The 18,602-nt window shown below is 49.3% G+C and overlaps 1 protein-coding gene across 1 annotated transcript; it reads right to left on the bottom strand.

Moving 5' to 3' along the window:
* Positions 1–10,570: 10,570 nt before the first annotated feature.
* On the bottom strand, positions 10,571–18,553 carry LOC102128802 (tubulin alpha-1C chain). The gene is made up of 4 exons (XM_005570758.4): positions 18,455–18,553; positions 13,853–14,075; positions 13,574–13,722; positions 10,571–11,652 (listed from the first exon to the last, which is right to left on the bottom strand). The coding sequence occupies exons 1-4, from the start codon at positions 18,455–18,457 to the stop codon at positions 10,678–10,680; spliced, it is 1,350 nt and encodes a 449-aa protein (XP_005570815.1). The 5' UTR covers positions 18,458–18,553; the 3' UTR covers positions 10,571–10,677.
* Between the last annotated feature and the right edge of the window lie 49 nt (positions 18,554–18,602).

Below are 18,602 nucleotides of genomic sequence, written 5' to 3'. Positions count from 1 at the left end.
GCAGTGTGCCCAGAGTAGCCTTTGTTTGCGTTTTGAATTTATGTTTTTATTTTTTAACTGCTCTTTGTGGAGTGGGGAAGGAGTCCTAAGCTCTTCCTTCTCAGGGGGATGCCCCCAAGATCCTCTGGGTGGGAATGAGCAGTCATCCCTTTACCCAGGAAGGAAAGGGCAGGGGGAAGTGGGGACAACCCACTTCAGGACCATGCTGGAGGTGGAGCGTGCCTGCAATCTCCTCCCCAGGTAAAGGGAGGATTTTTAGAGTAGACCACAGTCGGGGTGTCCAAGGAGGGCAGCGATCCTCCTCACCCCTGCCAACTCTGAGTACTGGGACTGTTCAAGAGGAGGTGCAGCCCTGATGTGGGCCCATCGGTTATCCCCCTCTCTCCTCCACACAACCTCTGAGCTCCTCAGCCTGGAACCCTGGAAGATTAGAGAAGGAGGAAAACTGGGATCACCAGGCACAGCCCCTCATCCCCAACCCCCTATTTCCTGCTGAAGATGCTGAGGGGGAGCAGTACTTGCAATTCTGTGAGCCGGGGAGAGATCTTACCCTGGTACATGGTTATGCCTTTTCCCAGGCAGTGACTGGAGCACATGCGTGTGCCTGACATGAGACAGGGCAGGGTCCTGTGCCCATCAGGCCAGTTGTCAGAGGTTCTTCTTCAGTCACGACACTCTGCCATCCGTCTCATCCTGCCTCTTGCAGGGAGAGGTTGGGTGACAGCTGAACAGACAAATTCACAGGGTCTGAAGCCCTACAAACTGCCCCGCCTGCCCTCTGCTTGCAGGCTATGTAGGTGTTGGTTTGACAGCTGCCACCAGGACTGAGCTTCTGGAGTCAGTGGCTCTCACACCCAGAGTGACCTGATGGGCAATGTCTGTCAGAAATTCTCTTGGCCAGGCACAGCGACTCATGCCTGTAAACCCAACATTTTGGGAGGTCAAGGCAGGAGAATTGCTTGAGCCCAGGAGCTCAGGACAAGCTTGGGCAACATAGGGAGACCCTGTCTCTACAAAAAATTTAAAAATTAGCTGGGCATGGTGGTGCACACCTGTAGTCCCAGCTACTTGGGAGGCTGAGGTGGGAGAATTGGTTGAGCCCAGGAGGTTGAGGCTGCAGTGAGCTATGATTGTGCCACTGCACGCCGGCCTGGGTGACCAGGGGAGCCCCTATCTCAGAAAACAAAAACAACAAAAGAAGAACATTCTCTCACTCTCTAGTTGGATTCTTTCTGTAGTACTCGGCTATCTGTGCTGGCCCCTGGCTGGAGGGGAGGGCAGTGGCAGAGGAGATAGAGACAGGAAAAGGGAGAGTTGAATGGGAGAGAGAGGGAAGTGGGAAATGAAGGGGGAAGAGAGGAGGGGAGAGGAGAAGGTAAATGGAGGTGACAGGTAGTGGAAAGAGGGGAGGAGGAAGAATAGAGGAAACCAATGGGCCAGAAATGGAAACTTGGGCTTTTTCTTCTCACAGGCCCCAGAGCCTCCACACGGGGAGTAACCAGTCAGCTAACCCCATTCACATCCCAGAGCCCTCAGAGTCGGGTCTGGGTCTCATCCACGTCACCCTGCACCGCTCCGTGTCTACAAGATCCTTGGTCTGAAATAGCATGGGAGGCTCTGGAAGCTGTTGCATTGCCCTGGGGTCAGGCTCATTCTGATGGCTACCTAGGAGGGGGGCATTCCTTCAGGGTGGAGCCTCCTTGCTCTTCTCTACCCCCTCACATCAGGCCACAGGCTTCACTCATAGCTGTATGTAAAAAGGAAGAAGATGAGGCCAGGCATGGTGGCTCACGCCTGTAATCCCAGCACTTTGGGAGGCTGAGGCGGGTGGATCGCCTGAGGTTGGGAGTTTGAGACCAGCCTCACCAACATGGAGAAACCCCGTCTCTACTAAAAATACAAAATTAACCAGGCAGGGTGGTAGGCGCCTGTAATCCCAGCTACTTGGGAGGCTGAGGCAGGAGAATCACTTGAACCTGGGATGCGGAGGTTGCGGTGAGCTGAGATCGCGCCATTGCACTCTAGCCTGGGCAACAAGAGCGAAACTCGGTCTCAAAAAAAAAAAAAAAAAAAAAAAGGAGATGGCACACTGTTTGAACTTGCAGATGTTCTATCCTTTTTTTTTTTCCTTGGGACAGGGTCTTGCCCTCTCACCCAGGCTGGAGCACAGTGGCATGAACACAGCTCACTGCAGCCTTGATCTCCCAGGATCAGTCAATCCTCCTACCTCATCATCCCGAGTAGCTGGGACTATAGGTGCGTGACACAGCACCTGGGTAATTTTACATTTTGTGTAGAGACAGGGTCTCACTATGTTGCCAGGCTGGTCTCAAATTCCTAGCCTCAAGCAATCCTTCCTCCTCAGCCTCACAAAGTGTTGGTTTTACAGCAGAAGCCACCATGCCTGGTGTCTGTGTTCTTTGTATTTATGGTTTGAGTTTGGCAAAGGCACCTGGGAAGACTGGAAGGAAAAAGCAGATCCATTTGGTGGACCAGGAACTACAGGTGGAAGAAGGCAACATATGAGGAAAGAAAGAGGGGACAGGATCTTCACTCGCCCAAGGCAAGGTTTGCACTGGCAAAGGGGTTCTGCAAATTCAAAAGAGCCTCAATACTTTTTGGCCTGAATGAAAGCAGGGCCTTCATATTTTTATTATTAATTATTTTACTACAAATTTCTGGCCAGGCACAGTGGCTCATACCTGTAATCCCAGCACTTTGGGAGTCTGAGGAAGGTGAATTTCTTGAATTCAGGAGTTTGAGACTGGCCTGGGCAACATGATGAAACCCCGTTTATTTTTTTTCTTTTTTTTTGAGACAGAGTCTTGCTCTGTCGCCCAGACTGGAGTGCAGTGGTGCGACTCGACTCACTGCAACCTCCATCTCCTGGGTTCAAGTGATTCTCCTGCCTCAGCCTCCTGAGTAGCTGGGATTACAGGCTCATGTCACCACACCTGGTAGAGATGGGGTTTCACCATATTGGCCAGGCTGGTCTCAAACTCCTGACCTCAAGTGATCTGCCCACCTCGGCCTCCCAAATTGCTGGGATTATAAGCGTGAGCCACCATGCCCTGCCAAAACCCTGTTTCTACTGCAAAAGAAGGAGGAAGAGGAGGAGAAAGAGGAGGAGGAGGAGGAGGAGGGGAGGAGGAAGAAGAAAATACAGAAAAAAATTTTTTTTTTTTTTTTTTTTGGAGACAGGGTCTTGCTCCGTCGCCCAGACTGGAGTGCAATGGCATGGTCACAGCTCACTGCCTCCTGGACTCAGTTCAAGCCCTTTCACCTCAGCCTCTGGAGTAGCTGGGACCACAAGCGCACACTACTATGCCCGGCTTCTTCTATTTTATTTTATTTTATTATTTATTTATTTATTTATTTTTGTAGAGACAGGGTTTTGCTATGTTGCCCAGGCTGGCCTTGAACTCCTGACCTCAAGTGGTCTACCCATCTCAGCCTCCAAAAGTGCTGGGATCACAGACATGAGCCACCGCGCCCAGCATAAAATAAGGGGAAAAAAAATTATATTAATAATTACATAAGGCTTTAATGTTAGTTAGAATGCTTTTGGCAGGAAACAATAGAAGACCCAAATCAAAATGTCCTAAACAATAAAGGGACTTAAAGTCTTGTAAAAACTTCAGCAGCAGAGCAAGGTTTGGTGTCAAGGTTGGTTAATTCAGGGGCTTAGCACTCTATCGGGACCCATGCTCTTTTCAGCTTTCTGTGTTGCCTTGCTCTGAGCAGTAGCTTTTGTCCTCGTGTTTGTCCCCTTCTGGTCACAAGACAGCTGCAGCAAACTCAAGCACCAGGCACAAGCACAAGCACAATGTACTCACACAGTAATGCCCAGGGCTGCAAAAGGAAAATCCTTTCCCTGAGTTCTTTTTTAAGAGCAAGGAAATGTTTGCAAGAACATCTTCCTTCCAACCCCCAACTGGCAGACATTACCTCACCTCTCATTTCCATAATTACATCACATGCTGGTTCCTTAACCAGACCCTGGCAAAACAACTGGAATTACCTTGATTGGCTTAGGGGAAGGTTCACCCTGGTGGTGAAGCCCAGCCCCTCCGATGCACATGGTGTCCCACACCGGGACAGAGCTGGGTTGTGTTGGCAAGTGGAACAAGCTGGGAATGGCTTTGAAGTAGCTATGCAACAATGGCTACTGCCTATGACAGCCTCTTCTGTGACGTGTGGCATATACTGTCTCGAATTGGGATTATGCATGTGTGGTCTGTCTCTACAATCTGAGAAGCAAAAAGCTAACTATATTTCCTATAGTACCAAGCACAGTGACTTGCACCAAATAGGTGTTCCAAAAATAATGGACGAATAAAACTTAAAAGTTGAAAATGAAGCCCGGTGCGGTGTGCTGTTGTCACAGCTACACAGGAGGCTGAAGTGGGAGGAGTGCTTGAGACCAGGAGGTCAAGGCCAGCCTGGGCAATGTAGCAAGACTCAGTTTCTAAAAAAATAAACTTAGCAAGTATCAGGCTCAATTTAAAAAAAAGAAAAACAGCCGGGCATGGTGGCTCATGCCTGTAATCCCAGCACTTTGGGAGGCCGAGGCGGGCGGATCACAAGGTCAAGAGTTCGAGACCAGCCTGGCCAACATGGTGAAACCCTGTCTCTACCAAGAATACGAAAATTAGCCAGGAGTGGTGGTGGGTACCTGTAACCCCAGCTACTCGGGAGGCTGAGGAAGGAGAATCGCTTGAACCCAAGAGGCAGAGGTTGCAGTGAGCTGAGATGGCGCCACTGCACTCCAGCCTGGGTGACAGAGCAAGACTCTGTATTGAAAAAAAAAAAAGAAAAGAAAAACAAACAAAAAACTGGAGACGATTGCCAGAATAGTATAATTGAATTACCTTTGCCAAGGGCATTTCAGTATTAGTTTACTCTTGGACTAGACATCTCTTGGAAGCCAAAGGAGATATTTGATAAAAATAGAGCAGTGTGCAGAGAGGTTGAAGGGAGACAGAGTGAGGTTTCATTCATACCTGTCCTCCTCCATGAGTTAAACTAATTTCTGTAGACAAGATATTTGTGTAATTAGGAAACCTTTATATTCTGTAAAACCTTTATAGTCTGTTCCAATTTTAAAAGAGGAAGAGGCCAGGCGTGGTGGCTCACACCTGTAATCCCAACACATTAGGAGGCCAAGGAGGGTGGATCAGGAGGTCAGGAGAAGGAGACCATCCCGGCCAACATAATGAAACCCTGTCTCTACCAAAACTACAAAAATCAGCTGGGCGTGGTGGCACATGCCTGTAGTCCCAGCTACTTGGGAGCCTGAGGCAGGAGAATCACTTGAACCCAGGAGGCGGAGGTTGCAGTGAGCTGAGATCGTGCCACTGCACTCCTGCCTGGCGACAGAGTGAGACTGTTTCAAAAATAAATAAATAAATAAATAAATAAATAAATAAATAAATAAAATAAAAATAGAGAGAGAAAAACAATCCAGTGGTGAAACTAGTGTTTAAAAGCATTTTTTGTATTATGACTAAAGCAGACATGTCTCTAGCTCTGGAAGGTTCATTGATTCTGACTATTGCTCTCCTGCTGCAGACTCGGAGGGAGTGTAGAGAAGGAAAGAACTGTTTTCCCAAAACCTGCTCGGGGCTGACATTGACAAATTCAGGGGCACTAGATTCTTGGCTTGAAAGGGGCAGTGACAGGCTAATGAGATGTCAGCAAAGGGGACATATTTCACGGGGCCAGGGCCTGCTCCTGCTCCACAGCCCCCACACCCAAGGGTCTATTTTCTCTTCAGCTTCTGCTGCCTTGTGTCTCCTAGACAGTCACCCTGGCATTGGGCCCTAGGGGCCATCTGCCTGGGTCATCTCTGCCAGCTTCACCTTGCGGCCTCAGCTGACGGGCACTGACCACTCTGGCCCCAGGGCGTAGAGGAGCGAGGCTCCAGGTGTGCCCTGTCCTGCCTATGCCTCAGCTAGTGTCCCTGTTGGCAGGAGACCAGGCAGGTGGCAGCAGCCATCCTGCAAGGACACTGTATCTCCCCGTGACCTAAGAATAGAGTTCAGAGGGAGGCCTGGACAAAAATGCCCCCTCACTAGAGAAGCTACAGCCTGGACAGTGGGGACCAGCTGGCTTTGCCATTTAAGGTCAGCGAGCTACCACCTGGGCCCAGGAACGGGGCTCCTGGGAGGTTTTCTGACAATCATTGGCATGATGAGATCTCTCTGCGACTACAGCTCCATCCAGTGCTCATGTGAGGGCTGGCCCCTGTTGGTCTCATGCGCAAAGGGGCCTGGGAGGTGGCACCATCCCCCCAGGACTGGAAAGGCTGCCAGGGGCAGAGCTGATTTCCCCCGGGGCTCCTCAATGGCTGGGCAACAGAGTGGAGTGAGCCTAGGCTTTGGAGCCAGAGCTCTGTGGTCAAATTTCAGTTCTGCCACTCATTCTGTAGCCTTAGGTTAGATATTCAATCTCTCTGAGCTATGGAAGTGGGCATAATAACATCACCTCCCAGGGTGTTGTGGAAACTGTGAAGGCACCTTTTCCTCCCACCCTGACAACGCCTCCCCTGACCTCCTTCAGCCTCACCCAGGACTGTCACACCACCTTCCAGCAGTCAGAGGCCTGAAGACAGATTTGTAATTGCGTAACCCACTTGGCCATCCTCTGGCCCGACAGATTCCTGCTGGAGAAGAGTCACTTGCCAGCTGCTTCCCAAACACAGTGACTGGTGGACAGGCAGGCCCTCAGCCCCTCAAAGTCTATCCCCCTCCTCATCCCAGCCCAAAGCACCTCTGCCCAGACACACTCACCTCTTAGTGGTCAGCGGCCTCTGTGTGGGGGAAGCAGGTTGCTTCTCTGGCCAGGTCAGGTGAGAGCAGTCTAAGCCCTCTGTCCAGACAGCCAGAACTGGGGGCCGCCGCCAGCCTCAGGAGCCCACATCCTCTTAGGCTGTGTCCATTTATTCCCATCAAGCCTCAGTGGCCTCAGCATCAGCATCAGCTGCAGCTCTGGGTCCAGACTTTCCATTTGTGCTCAAGGGCAGATCAGATGATTGTCAGCCACAAAGCAGTGACCTAGACCTTGGGGTATATTTGTTCTTGCTGCAGGCTAACTTCTATTCACTTTCCCTCCAACACAGGAGGGGGAAATCATCTTTACAAGGACAAATGCCCCCCTACCCAGCCACTGGCACTTTGCTCTTCCAATTCCCCAGGCTCTATTCTACTGGAATATTTCTTCTCAGCTAAACTCTTCTTTCACCTTCTTTCACCCCAGACCTCTGCGGCTGCTTAAAGCTTTCCAACCTTTTTCACATCTTGGCACGTGTAGAAAATAATTCATCTGTAAGGTGTACAGAGGCAAATGGAGGGGACTGCTCCTGGCCGGGGTGACTGGCCCCAGGGAGGATGGGTGAGTCAGGCTTTCCAGGTTCCACCATGTCATTCTAAAAGCCAAAAGGATCCTATATACGCACCCTGAATCCCATTCTCATGGCACCCTGCTTGGGAAATGCTAGTATCATGGGGTGTCACACTCGCCTAAGCTTTGTGATTTATCTGCTCCTTTTCATACGTGGGTGTCCCATTTCCTCCAGTGCTTGCACTATGGCAGTCAGCAGATCTCCTGGGCTGGGAAGGTCTCGAAATCCCCTCTGGCAGGCTGGCCGGAGTCTTCAAGGTTCACCTTCTTTCCAGGTATCCCACCCCATTCCCCTGCCCAGGCTGCAGGAAGAACCTGGTGTATCTGAGAAGTAGCAGTGGCTGAATTTGTGCTGGGGTCTTACCTTGCCCCGAAGGACATAAAACCATAGTTGCTCTTGACAAATGCTCTATAAAATCATCCTGAGCACATAGTTGAGGCATCTCAGGCTGCAAAAGCATGCTGTGCTATGTATTCAAATACAATATATACATTTAAAAATTTTTTTGAGACTTCAAAATTTTTTTAAGGGAAAAAAATAAATTGTTGTCCCTTAGGCTGGAGTGCAGTGGCACGATCTCAACTCACTGCTACCTCCACCTCCCGGGCTCAAGCAATCCTCCCACCTCAGCCTCTCAAGCAGCTGGAACCACAGATGTGCACCACCACACCCAGCTAATTTTTTGTATTTTTAGTAGAGACAGGGTTTCGCCATATTGCCCAGGCTGGTCTTCAACTCCTGAGCTCAAGTGATCCACCCGCTTCAGTCTCCCAAAGTGCTGGGATTACAGGCGTGAGCCACCGTACCCAGCCAAAAAAATGCTTGAAATAGAGACAAGGTCGCCACTCTTGCCCAGGTGCTGGTCCTCCTGGGTTTAAGCAATCCTCTCACCCTGGCCTCCCAAAGTGCTGGGATTGCAGCTGTGAATCCCAGCACTGGCCTTAAACATACACATCTTTCAGATGCAATTCTCACAGTAAAGGGGCTAAAGTGAGCAATGGGTAAGGGATATAAAACACCTTTGGGAAAGGGATGGTAACTGGGTACCATCAGAATAAAGTCACGGAGGAGAGGTGAGTTGTCTGCAACTGTGCCCCCAGGGCCCATCTGCTGCCACTCATTAGGCATTCCCACTCACGCAAGCACCCAGGCACCAAAACCGATTCCTCCCTTCTGCATGAAGCCTGACCTTTTAGTCATTGTCCTTTCCCATTGCTCAGAGTTCAACTGAGTACCAGGCACCAAGCTCTCCAGCTACGTGTAACACTCATGCCCCTTCACCCGTCTGCTCTCAAGAACCACGGTCCTCCAACAGGTGCTTGGAAAAAAGTCCAAATCAGAGAACTCACCCCTCTCCAATCTTTCGTACACATGCATATTACTCCTACTTTAAATAATCTCCATGACATACAATTTGGGTCAAGCATGAAAAACCAGTGACTGGTATTTTGTCTGACAGCTTCACTTTCTCTAAGCAATAACCCCTTCAGTGCAAACCATCTTTGCCATTGTAGGTTTCAGCTAAGTATGGAATAAATCAGGATTCCAAGCCCTTCTCATGCGACCAATACTTTATTAAAGACTGACAGCAGGCCGGGCGCAGTGGCTCAAGCCTGTAATCCCAGCACTTTGGGAGGCCGAGACGGGCGGATCACGAGGTCAGGAGATCGAGACCATCCTGGCTAACACGGTGAAACCCCGTCTCTACTAAAAAATACAGAAAACTAGCCGGGCGCGGTGGCGGGCACCTGTAGTCCCAACTACTCGGGAGGCTGAGGCAGGAGAATGGCGTGAACCCGGGAGGCGGAGCTTGCAGTGAGCTGAGATCTGGCCACTGCACTCCAGCCTGGGCGACAGAGCGAGACTCCGTCTCAAAAAAAAAAAAAAAAAAAAAAAAAAAGACTGACAGCAATAGTTCTGGCAGTGTGGCTGGGCACCTGAATTTTGGCTCCAACGTTTACTGTTATCTAACCCTTTGCTACTGTACATGTGGTCACATCAGACCAACAGCATCATTTGGGAGGTTATTAAAAAAAAGTATCTAGGGGCCAGGTGTGGTGGCCCACTTCTGTAATCCCAGCACTTTGGGAGGCAGGACTGCTTGAGCCCAGGAATTCAAGGCCAGCCTAAGCAATATGGCAAACCCCATCTCCACCAAAAAAAAAAAAAAAAAAAATTACAAGAATCAGCCAGGCATGGTGCCACACACCTTTAGTCCCAGCTACTTGGGAGGCTGAGGTGGGAGGATGGCTTAGCCCAAGTCAAGGGGGTGCAGTGAGCTATGATGATGCCATTGCACTGCAGTCTGGGCAACAGAGACTATCTCTAAGAAAAAACAATTAAGACATGTCTGAAGCCTCACCTCAGGCCTATAGATTTAGAACCTGCATTTTGTTTTTAAATGCAAGTCAGGGGTCTCCCTGTTACCCAGGCTGGAATGCAGTTGTACAATCACTGCTCACTGCAGCCTCAACCTCCTTGGGCTCAGGTGGTCCTCCCACCTCAGCCTCCCAAGTAGCTAGGACTATAGGCACGTGCCCTATACCCTAACCCTAACCCCACACAAATTTTTTTTTGGTAGAGATGGGGTTTCATCATGTTGCCCAGGCTGGTCTCGAACTCCGGGGGCTCACGTGATCACTCAACTTGGCCTCCCGAAGTACATGAGCCACCAGGTTGACCCCAAACCTGCATTTTAGTATCTACTGTTGATTCACATCCATTTTTGTTACAGAAGCACTGGCTCAATCTGAACTTGTTTCCTTGCTTACAAAATGATTCTATAACCACTCACTTCAGGCCCAAATTAAAAACAGATAAACCAACAAGCTGGGCAGTGGCTCATGCCTATAATCAAAACTTTGAGAGGTTGAGGCAGGAGGATCACTTGAAGCCGGTTCAAGACTACCCTGGGCAGCATAGCAAGAACCCATCTCTACAAGAAATAAAAATAGCTGGGCATGGTGGTATGCACCTGTAGTCCCCAGCTACTCAGGAGGCTGAGGCAGGAGAATCACATGAGCCCAGGAGCTTAAGGCTGCAATGAGCTATGATCATGCCACTGTACTCCAGCCTGGGCAACAGAGCAAGACCCTCAAGTCAGGTGGTTCATCTACCAGCCTCATACATCCAACTTTAACTGGATCAAGTATTTAAGTCAGCTAGACATTTAAAATGGAAACATCACTTTTATTAACAATTTAGGGCAATAGACATTTACAGAACAAAAATAAGACAGTTCCAAGACAATGGAGTGTAAAAGTACAGCACACAGGTTAATACTCTTCACCCTCATCCTCTCCATCAGCACTATCTGCTCCAACCTCCTCATAATCCTTCTCAAGGGCAGCCATGTCTTCACGGGCCTCTGAAAACTCGCCTTCCTCCATCCCCTCACCCACATACCAGTGAACAAAGGCACGCTTGGCATACATCAGGTCAAACTTGTGGTCCAGGCGAGCCCAGGCCTCGGCAACAGCTGTAGTGTTGCTCAGCATGCACACAGCTCTCTGAACCTTGGCCAGGTCTCCACCAGGCACCACAGTGGGAGGCTGGTAGTTGATGCCAACCTTGAAGCCAGTGGGGCACCAATCCACAAACTGGATGGTACGCTTGGTCTTGATGGTGGCAATGGCAGCATTGACATCTTTGGGAACCACATCACCACGGTACAACAGGCAGCAAGCCATGTATTTACCATGGCGAGGGTCACATTTCACCATCTGGTTGGCTGGCTCAAAGCAAGCATTGGTGATCTCTGCTACAGTAAGCTGTTCATGGTAGGCTTTCTCAGCAGAGATGACAGGGGCGTATGTGGCCAGAGGAAAGTGGATGCGGGGATAGGGCACCAGGTTGGTCTGGAATTCTGTCAGGTCAACATTCAGGGCTCCATCAAATCTCAGGGAAGCAGTGATGGAGGACACAATCTGGCTAATAAGGCGGTTAAGGTTAGTGTAGGTTGGGCGCTCGATATCGAGGTTTCTACGACAGATGTCATAGATGGCCTCATTGTCTACCATGAAGGCACAATCAGAGTGCTCCAGGGTGGTGTGGGTGGTGAGGATGGAGTTGTAGGGCTCAACTACAGCTGTGGAAACCTGGGGCGCTGGGTAAATGGAGAACTCCAGCTTGGATTTCTTGCCATAATCAACTGAGAGACGTTCCATGAGCAGGGAGGTGAACCCAGAACCAGTTCCCCCACCAAAGCTGTGGAAAACCAAGAAGCCCTGGAGACCGGTGCACTGGTCAGCCTGCAAAATAAAAACGTTTCATTTTAGTGTTGCAAGACATTTGGTGAAACCTGCAGAGGACTTCTATAAATCTATGGCTACACCAATTCCAATTTTAAAACTCTTCTGAGCCAGGTGCAGTGGCTCACGCCTGTAATCAACACTTTGGGAGTCCAAGGTGGGAGGACCATTTGAGCCCATGCATTCAAGACTGATGATCATGCCACTACACTCCAGCCTGGATGACAGAGTAGACTCTGTCTCACAACAAAACAAAACAAAACAAAACAAAACAAAAAAAAAGCTTCTAAGTGCTAAGTGATTCAGAGCAACTTTTCACAATCAAGTCCTTGAGCAGAAAACCTCTGCTAAGACTATTTTAAGATGAACTATTTCCTCAGGCAGAGGAATCACAAGGTCTAGGCTTGCATACACGACTCAAGTTTTGGTAACTGGGAGGGCAGCCTCTGGTTCCCTTGCTGTGGCCACAGAACAGGGCAGTTTCTTAGTTGGAGCGCTCCTAAGGGACAGGCCCAGGATCACCAGCCCAGTACAGTGGATGTCTTATAAAGATTTGGCAGCTGCTTTCTGAGGTGGAACAACAGAATAGCCAAAGTTCTAACACCCTGGTACTGGAGTCAGGCTGTGTCAGGATCTGGCTGTACCAGTTCCTTACTGTATGACCACATTCATTTCTCAGTTTTTCCACTGATTAAATGAGAATAGTAATCTACCTTAGGTTGAGAATTAAATAAGTACTTAGCATAGTGCTTGGCACAGTAAGCACCCAATATATGATACCAGGTACCAAGAAGTCCATTCATTTCGGGTAAAGTGACACAACCACAATTCCATGAGACCTCAGATTGTTGGGGATTTCTTCCACCTAACTGGGCTATTTTGGTTAGCAAATTGCTACTTTAAGAAGGAATGATTTTGACCTTCCAAATAAAGTATTCTGTTGTAAACTCTTGCTTCTCCAAGTGATGGGCCTCAGATTTGTGAACATCTCTACTCAGCTCCCTCATAGCCTGTGGGTCCATAAACTACATGAGATCAATGCACAAGACAGACTCTCACCTACCAATTACACCCATTAAGCCTCCTGTGAACCCAGTAATGCTAAGGACAAATGCAATTATTTTGGCAGGCAATAAACCTCACTCCAGAACCCTAACTAGCTACTAGGTTTATTTGTCCCTAAAGGCAGGTCCTGATTTCCAAGTCAGTGCTTGTAACTAAAGCTTAGTTTTTAAGCATAGGAAACATCAGTCCAGTTTTTCTGGGAAGACTACGTAAACATTTGAGGAAAGTATGAAGCCATGAATGATGAGGCCATTCTTTTTTTTAGAATGGAGCAGTCATGGCTGGGCTTAATACAATGTGATTTTCTTGACAAGTTACTCTGCCCAGGCCATCATGCTTGATCTCTGGTTAATTACTTACAAGCTGCCCACATGCCTAAGGAGCAAAGAGTCATCTGATTGCCAGGCTCTTAAAGTGATCCAAACAGCACACTTCATAAGGAAGCTCCCGACTCCACTTTCAGCTGTACTGGAAGTTTCCACTGTTGGCTGTTTCTTGTCAGTGTGACACTGGCTTCTTGTTCTCTGAACTTTATTGACATGAAGGAACCAGTCCAGATTTTTTAAGTGACTTTAATCAATTAGTTGTATATAGAAGTCAGCCACCTACTCACTCAGTGTGACTAAGATGACCTCAAAAGGGGTGTCTCAGCTTGAATCAAAATAGGCTAATGAGCACTTCCTCCTACCCCATAGTTATCCCATAAACCCAAGACCATCTGGTTCAGAGATCCAATTAATTTAGTGAGCAGTCGCATTTTAGTTGCAATGCCAATAGTCTCATTTCAGTTGCAAAGAATGATTTTTGTAGTTTGGTCTCAGAACCACAAAAGAAACTCTTGCCCCACTTTATTTACCAGCTTGCGAATTCGGTCCAACACGAGGTCAATGATCTCCTTGCCAATGGTGTAGTGCCCTCGGGCATAGTTATTGGCAGCATCTTCCTTGCCTGTGATGAGTTGCTCAGGGTGGAAGAGCTGACGGTAGGTGCCAGTGCGAACTTCATCTGGAGAAGATGACGGTGAGGAGCAGGGGAGAAGGAAAGAGTGGGTGAGTGGGTGACTAGCGGAGCCCCCAGGACAGACCTCCTGTCCCAGCACCCTGGGATCTCACTTCGGTTACTGAGGTCAACTCACCAATGACAGTAGGTTCTAGGTCTACAAACACGGCCCGGGGCACATGCTTGCCAGCGCCCGTCTCACTGAAGAAGGTGTTGAAGGAATCATCTCCTCCCCCAATGGTCTTGTCACTTGGCATCTGGCCATCAGGCTGGATGCCATGTTCCAGGCAGTAGAGCTCCCAGCAGGCATTGCCAATCTGGACACCAGCCTGGCCAACATGGATGGAGATGCACTCACGCTGTGGGAGGAAGAAAGGAAAATGTCAGGATATGATACATCAGATGGGACATTTAGGAATGATTCACACCTAATGACTGATTAACCTTCAAGACAGATAACTGGCTGGGCGCAGTGACTCACGCCTGTAATCCCAGTACTTTGGGAGGCTGAGGCAGGTGATCACCTGAGGTCAGGAGTTCGAGACCTGCCTGGCCAACATGGCAAAACTGTGTCTCTACTAAAAATACAAAAAAAAAATTAGCCGGGCATAGTGGCACACACCTGTAAGTCCCAGCTACTTGGGAGACTGAGGCAGGAGAATCACTTGAACCCAGGAGGTGGAGGCTGCAATGAGCTGAGATCACACCACTGCCCTCCAGCCTGAGTGACAGAGATTCCATCTCAAACAAAAAAAGATAACCATTTTTCAGCAGGCCACTCCTGCTCAGGGACTACTTTCAAAAGTAAAAATTTTTGAAGACCTAATTCAGCAAAAATGCCTTGGAAAACCAAAGATATGTTCATGAACTACTCGGCAAGACCAGACCGTTGCTTTGTAGCCACAGTAGATATGATTCCTTAAACTAAGGCAAAATTCCCCTTTCCAGCTCTGATTCATTCTCTGAATGATTGTGTAACTACTGAGCTCATTCTGGTCCTGCTTTAATCCTATTCTTTGGGAGACAAAAGCTTCTGCCTCCCTCCTTTAAAACCAGCTTAAACCAGCAAACTACAGCCATATGACTCATGAAGAAAATGCTGGATAAGCAGCAGTTAGCTGTATTTTAAAAACTGTGGTCAGAGGCAGCTTTTTAACCATGCAGAAGAATCTGTTAGGAAGAACATTTTTCCTTCACCATCAAAACATCTCCGGGAGAGGGAAGACCATAATAATAAAGGCTAGAAATGTTACCAAGACTTTACTGATAGGTTAAGAAATCAGTTGTTTCTGGCCAGGTGCTGGCTTACACCAGTAATCCCAGCACTTTGGGAGGCCAAGGTGGGCGGATCACCTGAGGTCAGGAGTTCAAGACCAGCCTGGCCACATGCTGAAACCCCGTCTCTACTAAAAATACGGGAATTAGCCGGGCGCGGTGGCTCAAGCCTGTAATCCCAGCACTTTGGGAGGCCGAGACGGGCGGATCACCAGGTCAGGAGATCGAGACCATCCTGGCTAACACGGTGAAACCCCATCTCTACTAAAATACGAAAAACTAGCCGGGCGTGGTGGCGGGCGCCTGTAGTCCCAGCCACTCGGGAGGCTGAGGCAGGAGAATGGCGTGAACCCGGGAGGCAGAGCTTGCAGTGAGCTGAGATCCAGCCACTGCACTCCAGCCTGGGCGACAGAGCAAGACTCCGTCTCCAAAAAAAAAAAAAAGAAAAAATACGAGAATTATCCAGGCACGGTGGTGTGCGCCTATAGGTCCCAGCTACTTGGGGTAAGCTGAGGCATGAGAATCACCTGAACCCAAACCCAGGAGGCGGCGACTGCAGAGATCTCACCACTGCACTTCAGCCTGGGAAACAGCCAAGACTCAGTCAGTCTGTGTCTCTCTTTCTCTCTCTCTATATTTTTTGAGGTAGACCAATTTAGAAGGGCCAGAGGGGCCAAAGCAAAATATGGTTAGAAGTTACCAAACCCACACCTGCTTAGTAAAATAAGGCAACAAACATAGAATCTGTACACACAGACTTAACAGGAACACAAAACAGGTGTTTAGTATTTCATCATAAGTCAGATTAGCCACTTTGGAGACTGGCAGAGCACTCGATCAGTTCTCAAAGGGCCTGGTCTCATAACCCAAGAGATAATAAAACCGTAATTACTCACAACCTTTAACCTCCTTCCCGCCTACACTCCCCATGAAATAATCAAGGTCTCCTGACCACATCAGCAAGCTCAGCACCACCTGTGTCTACTTGCCCAGCTCCAGGTCTGTGGGAGAACAGGAGTAGTTTGTTCTAATGAGCCCATGATTATTTACCATTGCATCATGTTTACCTTTTTCTTTCGAGAAAATATCTCGCTCTGTTGCCCAGGCTGGAGTACAGTGGCATGATCTTGGCTCACTGCAAACTCCGCCTTCCAGGTTCAAGTGATTCTCCTGCCTCAGCCTCCCAAGCAGCTGGGATTACAGGTGCCCACCACCATCCCCGGCTAATTTTTTTATTTTTAGTAGAGATGAGGTTTCACCATGTTGGCCAGGTTGGTGTTGAACTCCTGACTTCAGGTGATCCGCCCACCTCGGCCTCCCAAAGTGCTGGGATTATAGGCGTAAGCCACCACGCCCAGCATCATGTTTATCTTTAACTGGACTTTGGAAATGCCAAAGCCCCAAAAAGCTGGAGATAACCAGATACCTGACCACGATGGCCCCCAGGCCCAAGGAGATAAAATATCTAAGATCCACTCATTTTAACAATGAGTGGCAATGTCCTCGGCCACTGCCTTACCCTCCACTCTCCCCTGGCCACGTGGGAGAAAGTGAGGCACAGGTGGAGTCAACTGGTCTAGTGTTCACTGGATAAGCAGCTCTTTCCTCTCGTTAAAAAACAAGAAAATTTAACCAGTGTTCGCCCAAATCAGTCTGCTGCCGCTCTTTTTTTTTTTTAATTTTTTATTTTAAAAACAGAGTTTCACTCTTGTCACCCAGGCTGGAGTGCAGTGGCACCATCTCAGCTCACTGCAACCTCTGCCTCCCAGGTTCAAGTGATTTTCCTGCCTCAGCCTCCTGAAGCAGCTGGGATTACAGGCGCTCGCCACCAGGCCCAGTGAATTTTTATGTATTTTTCGTTGAGACGGGGGTTTCACCATGTTGGCCAGGCTGGTCTTGAACTCCTGACCTCAGGTGATCCACCCGCCTCGGCCTCCCAAAGTGCTGGGATTACAGGCGTGAGCCACCGCGCCCGGCCGCTCTCCTGCTTTTTAAAGGGTCTCAACTACTTTGTGAATCACACTTTTACCAGTATCTTTTTGGTATTGCTTGAAAAGAAACAATAAGTTGTACAGTGCGACATATACATGTATTTACATAAGATTTTTACATTTAAATTCATATATGTATTTTTGAGATAAGGTCTCGTTGGAGTGCAGCGGTGGGATCTAGGCTCACTGCAGCTTCCACCTCCCAGGCTCAAAAGATCCTCCCACCCCTGCCTCCCGAGAAGCTACGGGCGCGCATCAAGATGCCAAGCTAATTTTTGTATAGACGGAGTTTCACCGTGTTTCCCAGTCTGGTCTCGACCTCCTGAGCTCAAGCGGTCCTCCCGCCTCGGACTCCCAAAGTGCTGAGATTACCAACATACGCCATCGCGCCCGGCCTAAGATAGTTGTTTTCAATACTTCTGGAAGCTTTATAGAGAACACTCAAGTTATGTATAATTTCACGTTTCTTGAAAACCGAACTAAGAACACGTGGTACTAGTTTACTCTGGGGTTTCCGTTTTTTTTGAGACGGAGTTTCGCTCTGTCGCCCAGGCTAGAGTGCAGTGGCGCGATCTCGGCTCAGGGCAACCTACGCCTCCTGGGTTCAAGCGATTTTCCTGCCTCAGCCTCCCGAGTAGCTTACAGGCGCGCGCCACCATGCCCAGCTTTTTTTTTTTTTTTTTTTTTTTTTTTTTTTTTTACAGTAGAGACGGGGTTTCACCACGTTGGCCAGGCTGGTCTCGAACAAGTGCTGGGATTACAGGCGTGAGCCACCGCACCGGGCCAACTCTGATTTTATAAGAAAATATCCTTTTGTGGACGTGTTTTTAAACCCGGCTTAAGTAGAAAGCTCCAGCTGTAAACCTACCACTAGATTAACACCAGAAATGCAGGTTTAGGCAACGTGAAAGTTAATTATTCCCTTCCAGGGAGGGGCCCGCCTCCATCCTCAGGTGGACTGGCGCAGTTGGAAGCTCTCCCCAGGGCCGGGCCACAGGTGACTCAGCAGCGAGTCACTGGGTGCTGGAGAGCGGGCGCCAGGAAGTGCTGCACCGTCGGTGCGGGAGCGCACGAGGGCCTCCGGAGCCCGGTGCGTAAGGCAGTGGGAAGGACAAGTCGCTTGAGAAAACGTGGGGAGGGATTTTTAGTTTAAGTTCTTGGAGGCCAATGACTAGGCTCCTTGACCTTCCTCCCTAGTACAGTCGCGGGCCCTGCGGGGAAAGCCCTCACTAGGATCAAGTGGGCTTTCCATTTCCACTGAGGGCGGCACCCGGGCCAGGTCTTCGGGACCGAACTGGTGTCTGCCCAGTGAACTCGACCTTCCAGTCCGGCCACCATAAGCCAGGTTAACCGGAGGGGACCGGGGCCATCTGGAACTGTCCTGGGCGAGGCCCGAGGTGCAGGCGGTAGTTCCCGGGCCCGCCGTCCCCTGGGACGCGCACTCTTCCCCAGCCCCGAGGGACCCCACTCACCATGACTAGAACTTGAAGGGGTCTGCGGCGTTGAAGGAGGCGAAGGGCGACAAGTATCTCCCACTAACAGACTACCAAGGAGTCCGGGGGAGAAGTAGTGAAAGGGGGGCCCGCCCCGAGAGGCCTTATATACTGGGTTCCCAGCCAC

Source organism: Macaca fascicularis, chromosome 11 (assembly GCF_037993035.2).
Source record: "Macaca fascicularis isolate 582-1 chromosome 11, T2T-MFA8v1.1".
In the NCBI taxonomy this organism is placed as follows: Eukaryota; Metazoa; Chordata; class Mammalia; order Primates; family Cercopithecidae; genus Macaca; species Macaca fascicularis.
The sequence above is the reverse complement of the archived record's forward strand: the minus strand, read 5'-3'. Positions and strand labels throughout refer to the sequence as shown.